The sequence below is a fragment of the Podarcis muralis genome, chromosome 1, assembly GCF_964188315.1.
Source record: "Podarcis muralis chromosome 1, rPodMur119.hap1.1, whole genome shotgun sequence".
In the NCBI taxonomy this organism is placed as follows: Eukaryota; Metazoa; Chordata; class Lepidosauria; order Squamata; family Lacertidae; genus Podarcis; species Podarcis muralis.
The window spans coordinates 99,367,388-99,380,342 of record NC_135655.1 but is presented as its reverse complement, the minus strand read 5'-3'; the positions used below and the strand labels follow the sequence as shown (position 1 = coordinate 99,380,342).

The 12,955-nt window shown below is 41.3% G+C and overlaps 1 protein-coding gene across 8 annotated transcripts in view; it reads right to left on the bottom strand.

The window, feature by feature from the left end:
* The window catches only part of ARHGAP15 (Rho GTPase activating protein 15), a 380,707-nt gene that overhangs the window by 61,805 nt on the left and 305,947 nt on the right, over window positions 1–12,955 (bottom strand). For all 8 annotated transcript variants that reach the window (XM_028745310.2, XM_028745307.2, XM_077935836.1 and 5 more), the window contains one exon: window positions 5,622–5,756. In XM_028745310.2, coding sequence (XP_028601143.2) covers window positions 5,622–5,756 — 135 coding nt within the window. The remainder of the gene's footprint in view (window positions 1–5,621; window positions 5,757–12,955) is intronic.

Below are 12,955 nucleotides of genomic sequence, written 5' to 3'. Positions count from 1 at the left end.
CCTCCTCTCTTCATAGCCACGCAAGTTCACTGAAAAGCCTCTCTGGGGAATATGAAGGTCTTCCTGAGCAACGTGGAAGTAGGCTGCTGGGGGAGAGACAAGTCGTCCCAGAAGTAGGCTTTGATCCTGAGGGTAACTTAAGGAAATTCACGGAAAGAAGAAAAGGTCCAGAGAATTTTCTGAGACTCTGAAGATTCTATTACAGTGGTACCTCAGGTTAAGTATTTAAATCGTTCTGGAGGTCTGTTCTTAACCTGAAACTGTTCTTAACTTGAAGCACCACTTTAGCTAATAGGGCCTCCTGCTGCCGCTGCATGATTTCTGTTCTCATCCTGAAGCAAAGTTCTTAACCCAAGGTAATATTTCTGGGTTAGCGGAGTCTTTAACCTGAAGTGTATGTAACCTGAAGGGTATGTAACCCGAGGTACCACTGTACTTGCACTGTTCAAATTGTATGAAGAGTTCAAGCTCACTAGCGTTACTGTTCCTTAACAAGGCCTATAGTCCACAAGTTTCCTGTTTCCATTTTGATGGATGACTTCCATTTTGAACTCTTCATTTTTTGTGTGTGTGTGCGCGCGTGCGTGTGGATGCGTGCGCATGCGTGCACATGAGACAGAGAAAGAGAGAGAGAGAGAGGCACTAAAGCTAGAGACCCAGACTGGGATCACTTATCGCTACGGCATTACATGGGAAGCTCCCCAAAATAGGGAATTATAATTTAAATTCAAAAGGTTTTGAAAGGAAGGTGTGGAAAATTTTCCATTGTCATTCCTGGCCACATAAATGGAACAGCAGCCAAATCTGTCCTGGATAAATCTCCAGTTCCCAAATAGCTTCTTTGGCAGTTCTAAAATGCTATTTACGTTTCCAGGTGATTTGGATATACAGCCGTTCTGTCCGCAATCCCCATAGAAAGAACTTATCACAGCCCTGGACCTACTTAAAGGGGGGGGGGGGGAGTCCTCTAGCTTGTGATAATAACCTGGCCAGCCTTGACTGCTTATTGCATTGGCTGCCTTCACAAGCTGAAATGCTGACCTTCTGAAACTGTAGTCAAGCTCTGATGGCATTAGTCACAGCACTGTCTCTCTTTTTTACCATGCATATTTCAAATATAAATCTGTAACAAGATGGTTGTGGATCAAGACCACAACTATTCCTTGTAATGAAATTAAAGCTGCCTTGAAAAATAAGAGCAGATGAAGAGTGAAGTGCAAAAAAGAAAAAGGAGAAAGGAGAAAAACATCTGGAATGGGGGGAAAGAACTGAAAACAAGGGCAAAGCTACAACAGCAACAGCAAAAAGGGAGGTGAGGAGGTTCTTGTACACGTTGAAAATGAATGGCTAGGGAGCAAGACTAAAATGTGCTGAGGGTGGCATAACTATAAGCCCTAGTTCTCCATGAGGTGGAAATTTTGTGCCTTGTCTGCATCCATTCAGGCTACAGGTAGGGTCTTAATGCTCCTCCATATAAGAAGTAAATATACAATAAATTTCTATTCATATAGAAAATTATATGTCAGAGAGAATAGCTCTAGCTTGTGAAATTCTACCCATTTGAATTTCTCTCTAGATTTAGGGCTTCTGAATCAGCTGATGTTGCTTCTTCAATGGCTGTCATGACCCCAGGGTCTGACACCCTATCTTCAGGAAATGTGGCTATTGATTCAGAAAAGTATCAGAGCAAGGGAGCAATTTGCCCTCAGAACCAGCCCTAGAAGTCCCGCTCTCACAGAAGGAGCCCATTTTACCAGCAACTATCTGACCTGAGGAGCCATGCTGCTGTCCTCAGATTGTAAGAAATTCTAGTGTAGAAGTCCAAACACAACTAAGACACAGCTTCTCTAATTGCTATTAGAGCAGGCTAGGCTCCTTTAATTGAATGCTCATTGGACTTGCTGCTAGCCACACAGATAAAGCTGCAGATTTATTTAAGGATGAGTTTCCCTGCTGCTTTTGCAACACCATTTGCCTGCTTGTATGAGTCTCCTGCCTGAGTTTCAGATGGAGCTATCCATGGTGCTACCAAATTTGGTGGCACTTTGCCTTTATGGAATCTGACCTCTGCTTTGCTTGACTTTGCCATCTTGGAACCAAAACATCACCTTCCACAACTCCAACTTTGTAGGCGAAGAAACTGCATCACTGTGATGACCTACTTGATTTCTTCCTTTCAAATTTTATTGGGATGTGGGCTATACTGAGTATTTGACCAGTTTGATCATTACTGCTGGATGAAGGGGCTGAAACACCCTGATAATGAAAATGTTTGCCTATTTCAAAACTGTTCACTGCCATTGTTTTACAAATATATTGCTCACTTGGTGCCATTTCCCCCCATCATAAATTCTAGGTATTCTTCATGGAACTGTCACATCGGCAATCCAAGCCAATTGAAGGTAATAGAGTGGTTGGAATATTTGTTATAACAATATGTAGCCAATCAGATTTGGCTATGAGCTGATGTCACTGAGGATAAACAAAGTAGACCTCATGAAGTGCTGTTTTCACTTTCACTGGGCGAGGACTTTATTTGCTATCGATGCAATTGCCCTTATCACTAAAACTGAAGGGGTGTGTGTGTGCTTTTTAACACTACTGAAAAGTTTTGCAAGAAATGCCCTTCTTTCTGTCAGTCCTAACCACCACAGCTCTCATGCCATTCAGATAACATACGAGGACATAGATTTGTATACTTAACAGTATGAGTTATTGGACTATAACATGTGCTATAAGCATAAATGGAAACAAACAGGGTGACATGTGTTGCGTTGCTTTTTAAACTCTGCTGGCTGGAGATACTAGGTTGCATCCAACTAAATCACTGTATGTGTGGAATGGCTTCACAAGTGCAACAGAACTTCCCCTCCCTCTCCTCCTCAAATCTGAACCCCAGAGAAGTTTTGGTGGTGGTGCGGGAAAGGGAAGGGAAGTAATTTTGTTTGATACAAACCAACAATATTTGGATCCAGTAAGAATTCACGGAAATCAATGAAACAGTTGCAACAGATAGCAATAGTGTCAGATATTGGTTCACTATTCACACCGCCACTTTCAGGCTTATTTAACCAGCTATTTATTTAAATATTTTTATGCTGCCCTTCATCAGGACATACTGCATCCAAATAAAACTATTGTTTTCCCCAACCATAGAACCCTGGGAACTGGAGACCTTTGAAAGGATTAGTAACCAGTCTTTTCACACACAAAAATGGTTTCCAGGTCTTACCATGAAAAACCATGGCAATTAAACTGGTCTTAAAGATATGCCAACAGAATATAACAAAATGCCTTTGCTGTTTTCAAGGTTGGTTTCTTTTATACATCTGTAGACGCAGAACACGATATGCATAGTATGTCCACCTCAACATTTGAAGCCAGATGGAGAGACAGCTCAATTCTAATTAATTAAATATATAACCTTGGCAAATTATAAAGTAACCAGGAAAGACCACATTTCCCCCTCAGTACTTTAAAAAAGAATAACCAGACAACTAATTTTCCTTCTAAGTAACTATCTTCTAAACCCCATAAATGACTGCTCATTAGCCTGTCAATGTTTATAATGGCTTTCAGAACTGTAACAAGAATTAAAAATAGTTCAGTGAGCAGAAATGGACATTAATTTGTCATACTTAAATATGAACGCTTGAATGCGTTAGCCACAGCAAAGCCCCCTCCCACAGTTCCAAAATCAAAAGCTCTAATTTATTGCTTGCTACCTGTACCTCACTCACCAAGAACTGGTTAAAACGTATCTAATGAAGCCACCTTAACCTTATGTTACTGGAGAGGTAAAGGAAGTAGAACATTATGCAGTTTTAACTTTGTTTTGTTCCAGAAACCCAAATGAAGGACTGATTGAAAGAGAAAGACAAGAGATAGACTGTGTAATAAGAGAGAGGAATGGATTTAACCCCCAATGAACAATGTTACATACACAGAGATTGTCTAAACATCAGAAAGAGATTAAAGGCTGGGAATGCATAAAACACTTGACTGCTGAGCAACGTACATAGGATGTGAAGCAAAGTGAACATCAGGTTGTGCCCCATGAACCAACTATATCCGTTTGAAGAACTGAAGAGTTAGCACTTCAAGAGGACCTAGCAGGTACATTGTGGGCCACCTGAAGTGTATGTTAGAATGAGAGCGCTTCAAAGAGAGATCTCCCTCCTCATATTGGTGGAGCACAAAAGCTGCAGCCAGCACACTAAGGAATTGTTTGTTCCACATTGTTTTCCTGTTAGATAATTATATAACTCCTGAAGTGTGGGATGAATCTCAAAAGGCAAACTGCTTTGCCCTATTTGTCTTTAGGATGAAAAGGGGGAAGGTGGGAGAAGTGGGACCGTGGGTTGCACCTCCAAAGGAGACCCACTCCTCAGTGTGTTTGTGTTATTGCATGCTTAACCACCACAGGGTGTATCTAAGCAGCCAAGAGCAGGAGGGAAGAATTTTGCAAGATTTATTCCACTTTGTTACACAAGATGCTAGCCGTGAAGAGCTTTCGTTAAACCTAAAGACTTTTATGAACATAAAATCAAATTAAACAGCACATTAAGGGTTCTATCTTCTCTGACTGATGTGCACGCGCAAACAACTCTCATTAACGGTAATGGCAGTTACGCACGCGCATCAATCGGAGAACAGATCCCTAAGTGCTTTATTGTTTTTCCTGGAGATTTTTCTCTATTGGACTTTAATTAAGCTCCTGCTAGGCTTGCAAGTTTTCAGTTTTTAAGGTTTGCTTTTTAAAGGAAGAAAGAAAAGTGAAATCAGCTTCTTTGGCAGATATGATCCCCCACCCCCAGCAATTGTCACAGTCAAGCCAAAGACATCAACACTAAATATCTGCAAGACATATCTGTTTGAAGTTACCTTGCAGCCTTTGAAGGGCTTGTCATCCTGGAGCAGGTTTGCCAACTGACCAAGACAAAATGGCCTGGTTTGCTCCTGCAGCTGTTAACTACACCTTGATTTATACAAATCAGCAGGTGAAGGTTTTCAAGGCATGGAGCTAAGTATTATCACCTGCTACTGATGAAGATAAACTTGCTGTTAAAGGCACAACTGTAGGGTGGCAAACCTAAGTTGACAAGAAATTTCTTTAAAAAGGAAGTCTGACTAAAAAAGGAGGCTGTTATGAACAGATATGTAATGCACTGGTCTGTTGGTGATCCTAAGGCAAATGTACAAACCTGGGATTGCCAATAAGGTGTCACACTGTCTTGCTATTACACACACAATTTCAAATCTTTTTTGTTTTTAAAGGCATGGAGACATACTCTTCTAGATTATAAATATTAGTCCTGCCTAACAGCATTATGTTTTGCTTACATGAATTATAACATGTCTAATTATAAGACAACACATATGTGGTTGATTATTTTTTCTCGGTGTGCCGAGCTCTTCTAAGAGAGATCATTTCCTGAAAAGAAAGGGACAAATGTTGCAGGAACTGAAATAGGAAGTGGAAGCAGGGCGGGGCTGGGGGAGGCAAGAGCAGGTAAAAAAAGAGCAACATTTGGGATGCAATTTGGGGATATATAGATATATATAATATTAAAAAGCGCATAGGCTATTTAATTAACTGCTACTGTATGCGATGTACTTACTTATTGCCTCCACAAACTGTTCAAAGAAGCAGTATGGGAACAGTGGCTCAGGCAGCTCTCTGAAAAACATCTTGAGTGCTCCGGTGACAACGTGGATGTCCTCCCACTGGCTGTCGTCCAAATTCAGCTTCTCTTCTGGGAAAACACGAGGAGAAATGGAACAACTGGTTTTAATGAAACAATTACAAGACACTAATTATTATGTTAATGTTTGCCTACTATCATCAGCAACCGTTAACAGCCTTCTGCACCTAGAGGTTTGGTGCTGTGCATGGGCTTCCACCCCCCCTTTCTTTCTTTCTTCTTTTTTTTTCCAGAGGAAGAGAACATTTTCAATGGAATACCATCTGTAGGAATGCAGCTAACAAAAAACAAGAGGCACAAAGAGACAGTAGCATTGACACAGGATGTCAGAGACATTTATTCCCATAATGCATCAGTAGGAAAAATTAGCATCACAGCTCAACATGATTCAAAGCTATTTGGTTTCGAGGCTGAGGGGCTAAGAGTTGCCAGGGATGACCGGCTCAAGGGACCAGCCTAAAGGCCTTGCTGAGCCAACAGGAGACATATGCTAAACATGGCAATACAAAATGAGTTATTGCTTTACATGTGTTACGTCTTGCTATGTACAAGGGAATAATGGGCAACACTTTTCTTCCTCTCCTTTTTTGTTGTTGTTGCCTGAATGTAATGTCAGCAAGGAATTCAGTATTGTGGTGGTGGGTGGGAGGGAGGGAGAGAGGAGGGGAAGAGATATTAATTCCTCCTTATTGCTTCAAAAATATTTTGTTTGGTTTTTCAACTCTGGGAGGAAGATTTGCCCAGCAACAATATTAGACAGACCCCTGTTGGCCTACCTAGGCTATGCAAAGCTGTCAAAAATGATAACACGCTAAAGACAAACCACAAGTGCTTGCAAAACTGATTTTCTGAACAACAGAAATCTTTTCTTTTGAAGCTTGACTGAGCTGAGAAATTTAAATATAAAAGGAGGAAGAATGCAAGAAAAAAATTCTAATAAAAAGATGGGGTGATTATTACTTTCCTTTCCTTTGAATACTTATTAGAAACATCTGGTATTATTATTAGGCTACAAAAAAACCTACAGAATTAGAGACCTGACAAAACTCCAAGAAAGCAAAAAATGCCTGTCGCTGTGAATTAAAAGTAAGCAAAGTTCTTTACAACATCTACCTGTTCCAGAAATGCACAAAATTCATAAAGACGTGGTTTGGCTTTTACTTCAGAAACATTTTCATGGGGTATATTCTAGTAAAGATCTAACTAATTTAAAACTATTGGAGAAACATCTCCACCCACCTCAGAGAACATAATGTTACCAGTTTTGAGCAGAAATGAATTGTCTTGCTCAAGCCATTATTAATGCTATTTGCACAGACAAACTTGGTAAAAACATCACACACAGCACCCCACAACCCACATACCACAAAGTAAACATTTTCTAATATTTACTGCTTTCCAAAGAGTGGTGTCAGAAAAGAATTTAAATGTAGGTATAAAGTTTCTAAGTATTGTGATATATTGACAATAACATTTATTTCCCCCAAACCCACCTCTTCCTTAATTTATAAGAGGTTGGAGTAGAGATTGAAAAACATACTTTTAACTGGTTCTCTTTTTCTTCTTTAAAACAAAAAAAACACCACTCAGACTTTTCATCAACATAAAAACGATTCACTCTTGAAATTGAATTAGGACTTTCTTTTGAACTCCATGATCAAATTTGATTGATTGTATTTCAACAATTAGCCTTTTATTTCCCCCCATACACCATAGAAAGAGACAGACAGCATCCTAGCAGGCCGGTTTTACACAGTTATCTGTTCACAATAGCATCAAAAAGAGAGACCTGATGGGGTTTACTGTCACTTTAAAGAACAGGGTGGGTTTTCACATTGTTGAAATCTGTCAGATATTTTGAAATGTCCCTCTCACTATGGTGCCACACCCCCTGCGTGCCCTTATAATAAAATTGGTTTTACTCCTGATTAAATCATTTTCTCCCTACCCACTACCATACTTCTCATAATGGACCTGTGTGCACTACAGCTGGTGTTCTTCCCATGGTACCAATTCTTACTTTATCTTTTCAGCACTTTGCTGCTAAGATCTCATGCAGAGTGCTTATGTTTTGTTAAGAGCTTCATTCTTAGAGAAATAGCTTAACACATGTTCTAAAAATGTTGTACAACTTATTGCTTAAAACACATTTTGAAAATGTATAAGTACTGTAGCTCTGGCACAAACCTTTAAGTGGAAACCTTAGCAGAAACAACACACACACACACACACACACACACACACAAAACAAAAACCCCTGCCGTTCTGGCTTGGTATGATTGTTTTCCCCTCTCTCCTGTACATTAAACATCTAAAGTGGAATACACGGATTCTAAACTTTACCAAGAATTATCTGCCCAGATTTTTGCACTGTTTCCAGCTCTTCAAGGAAATGTGTTAGGAACGTATCATCTTGAAAGCAAAGGGTGTCATTTTACCCTCAAGCAATAAAGTGACTTTTTTTTTAAAAAAAAAAAGTTCGTTAGAAGGGAAGCATGCCAAATTTAAAAGGGGGTGGGGAGAGAACTGCGTCAAAAAGCAAACTGCAAGAATAATCGACTTGTTCAAGGTAATGCTCTAATTTTTGTTATTAGTCATGGGAGACACTTGAGTGTGGCCTAAAATAGCATTCACATGTGACCTCCTAGGAAAGACTCTCAACCTTGTATCACTTGCAAGGGACACCCCCAACTTCCCATATACCATGGGTAGCATGTAACACATGAGCTGGGCTGTACCATGTGGACTGTAGAATGCAGCAAAGCCCCTGCTAATTGATTTAGAAGTCCCATTTATTCAAAGAACAAAAATAATAATATGTAGAACCTGAAACAAAATGTTGCACTGTAGATCTGTTCAGAGGGCCGGCCAGCCAGCCGGCCAGCCAAACTTTCCTCCAGGATACTATAAAATATTAGGGGAGGTTAAAAATCCTGCTTGCCCCCCTCCCCAAAGTCACACTCAGCATTCCATGGTTCCCAGTGTCCAGTAAGCATGGCCAGTCCTTATTGGGCTGATTTTTCTCTCTGCAGAAGACTGTTGTGTGTGTTTTTAAAAAAAACTTTAACATTTTTATTTCAGCAAATGTTGGGGATTCCTCCGATACCTCCTCCTCATTTCTCAGCAGCCCTGTTTTGGCTGTTCTTCCTGCCCACACTGGGACATGAACTTGCTATTAGAAAGAATGATGAAGCTGATGCTGTTGATATGGTCTGGCCATCTGTTTACCGTGAATAGGACTCTCACAGTAGGCCTGAATGATTAGGTAATGATCACTGTATTATAGGCCTGAGTGACTAGATAATGTTCCACAATGGTCAGGTTAATGGCAGGGATGGGGAACCTCGTGACCTGATGTGAGGCGTTGGATTGGTTGCTTGTAGAAACACTAAGCTGTCTGCTTCCACCTATGCCCAACACACACACACACACACACACACACACACACACACGTTACAGAAATGTTCTAAGTCTCCAGTGACCTTGGAGCCAAACTCAGGGAAACGCTGCCCTTGAAACTTCTCACCACTCGGGGTGGGGTGGGGGGAACAGGGAGCACATAACGACAACAATAATTACTTATTAGTGTTATTGATGTAAACTGATTTGTGGATTCTTTGTCGGACAAGGCAAGGTAAAAATGGAACAAAGAAATAATAATGCAGTACAATCATACCTTGGTTCACAAACGGCTTAGTTGTTGAACAAATCAGCTTCTGGACACCGAAAACCCAGAAGTAAGTGTTCCGGTTTTCGAACGTTTTTCAGAAGCTGAACATCCGGCGCGGCTTTCCCTTGAGTGCAGGGAGCTCCTGCAGACAATTGGAAGCCGTGCCTTGGTTTTGGAACATTTCGGGAGTTGAACGGACTCCCGGAACAAATTAAGTTTGAGAGCCAAGGTACCACTATACAGAACAATAAGAGCCAACTCCTAGGGGTCGAGGTCCCTTCACACACCCACACCCCACATGAAATGGTATGTGTGTGCTATGTATGTCTTGTGATCAATAATGCGATGCAGGGCTTGCTTACCCCCTCCCCCATATTTCATTCAAGTTGGCACCCCTGGTCAGAAATAAGGCCCAACTGGACAATTCATTTAATATTTTGCCCAAGTCAAGATTCAACCCTGGTGTACAGGAATATTTTATTTGTTTAAAGTATTTGTGTTATGTTCACCTCTTTAGGAGAGGAACTGAGGGCTGCTTCTAATATAACTACATAGTGAGCACATATTTGGTTGCATAAAAAACTTTGCCTTTTCTCCCCAGATAGAAATGCTTCTAATCATGAAAGGCTTTTGATCCAGCAGGGAGGTGATTACTTTTTCTCTTTCTCCCTCCCATTGCAGGACCCAGTACCACCTCACACAGTGCCCCATACGGCCCCCAAACTACAGAACAGTGTGGGAGATGGTGCTAGGTGATGTGGAGAGAGGAAACTGGCAAAAGTCACACACTCCTCCACCAGTGGGAACAAAGTCTAGGTGCGGCCCAGGGCAAATTTGGTCCTTAAACGATTTATAGGTTGAGAAGTGAATTTGGAACACTTTGTTAGCATGTTGAACCATCGTCAGCCTTGCTATTTATTCTTTATTATAACATTTATACTCTTGTTTCCAGCTCACAATTAGTTGTTCACAGTGGCTAGCAACAATTTAAATGAAATGCAATTATACAATGAGCTAAAACAACAAAAGCAAACCAAGTGACACAGAAGATCATCATCAGCATAATATTCAAGAGCAAATATTTAGGATCTAGCCAAACCATAAGTGCACTGGAACAGAAACATTTTGGTTTGGCATCTAAAGGCAACGAGGAAAGGAAGTCCTTCTGATCTCCAAGGCAGAAAATTCCACAGCCTAACTGAAAATATTCTTTCTCACGTCTCTGCAAACTGTAACTCTGGGGGTGTGAGGATATGGAACAGAGTTTATGTTATGTCCAAAAACTGTTCATGTGGACCTGCCCTCAAGGCTGTTGGCTGGGTTCGAAATAGCCAGGCACCTGCTGAAGCCAATGTCTCACTAGGGGATCAACAGCTAACCCCTACAGGCCCTAGCTATGCTTTATCTCCTTGCCATCACTGCCTGCCCTCCAGTGTGTGAGGTGGGAAACCTCACTTACTCCCTGCAACTGCTGCTCTCTCTGAGTCAAGACAGAGCAACGATGGGAGCAAGATGGAGCAACAATCTCTGCCTCTCCCTTTTGTCAGGCCCAGAGGAAAAGGGCAATGGAATGGACAGGGGTAACAGCGGTGAGGACAAGTGTGAGAACAGCCAGCATATATGCCCCTGAATGTGCCCCTTATTTGGCAGCCTGAATTAAAATTTTAATTTATTTTCCCCCATACAGCTGACTGAGGAGTCTTGCCTTCCACCAGCTGCATGAAAGTATCCACGCCATCTGAATTACCCATGGTTGTGCCAGGCTGCAACGGCAGCTTCTGCTAGAATCGATAAGTGGGTTTTAGGTATTGCGGCTAATTGCTGATAGACTTCTCTAATCCTCTACCTTAAGACAATATTAAGACAAACAGACTGATTGGCCTCCCCGTTGCAGAACACAAAGAGAGCAGAAATGATCAAGGTTCACCACCCCAAGTGTACCATCATCAGAACACATAGCTCCAGATGAAAAACAAATGAAACATGAATTTCAAGGGCTCCTGACGTTCAATTTCTTGCATTTAATTCCTCCAGAATGTTGGCATCTATCAGTTCAAAGGGGTGACTGCTGAATGGAAAATTGATGCAGCTACTTAACAGCATTTTGACGTAAATAGATGATAATGTTGATCCAATAGCAAGAATGTTGCCTATGTTTGAATCTACGCATTACTAGAATACCCATTTCCATGGTGCTTAGCACTAAATTAGCAAATAGCTGTAACTAAAAAGCACATGTTCTATGCCTGTTGGAGGGCTTTTGTTTATTGCAGTTCTCTGAAACTTCAGTTCACTGACCTGAGGGCAAGCTGGAAAAACCCGGTACTGCTAATTTAAATCTTAATTGGAGTTAGAGGGAAATAAGATAACACTGTGGCATGCTCATTCCTGGAGTTACTCTACTGATACTCATTGAGTCACACCGATCAGAGATGAACTCTGCCATTGTTTCTGCATGAAGAAGTCCACTATATCCAGGAAAACCACAAGTAGTTTAGAACAAGTACACGGCGAAAACAAAGACAATAGTTCAAAAGGTTTTTAAGACATGCATAGCTGTCACCCCAAAGTTATGCTTGATATATTGTCATTGCGTCATTATCTGTACACAGATATTTGGACATCTAGACATATGAATGAAGGTTGCACACAGTTATTATCACACTACCAAGGGGTTATCCACTCTTCACCTTCCTTGCACACCATTTGAAGAATGTAGCACCACCATAAATAGTTGGCACCCTGATTTTATAGATACAAACAGCTGTAATGCGACACAGAGTGACTTACACTGATGTTACTACTGTACAACAGTACTGTGCATAAAGCAGCTTGGGCCCATTCAGTTAGCTATGTTTGTCTATTGAATCGACAAGGATACGTAGTAGTATTTGTTTGGAAAGCACTGAAGCCAATAGGTTGTATTGACTGTAGTACTTTCCTAACAAGTTATTACCAGGTATTGTGAGAGTTCAGTTGTAACAAGGCATAGTGGTGGATCTAGGATTTGAGTATGAGAAGGGAGCTGAGCTTTTAACTGATGCAGGTCTTCCTTCGACTTTCTCTCTGCCATTCTTCCAGGAAATGTTGAAAACCTATTCATGAAATTGTCTGTTTTTTCTGTGCCATAGTTTCAGAAATCCAGAAAAGGTCCATGGAGTGTATCAGATCTATTATTTGTTTATCTTGCAGACACTTATATTTTTCTTTTTCTTTTGGTAGAGTTAAATATAAGTAGAGCATAACTGAGAGCACTAGCAGAACTAGAGTTTATTGGTTGGAAAACAAGCATGTCTGGGTACTACAGTATCCCTACCCGACAAGTACAGCTGCAGAATTATACTCTATGTAAAAACACCCCCGCGGGACGCGGGTGGCGCTGTGGGTCAAAGGCCTCAGCACCTAGGGCTTGCCGATCGAAAGGTCGGCGGTTTGAATCCCCGCGGCGGGGTGCGCTCCCGTTGTTCGGTCCCAGCGCCTGCCAACCTAGCAGTTCGAAAGCACTCCCGGGTGCAAGTAGATAAATAGGGACCGCTTACAAGCGGGAAGGTAAACGGCGTTTCCGTGTGCGGCTCTGGCT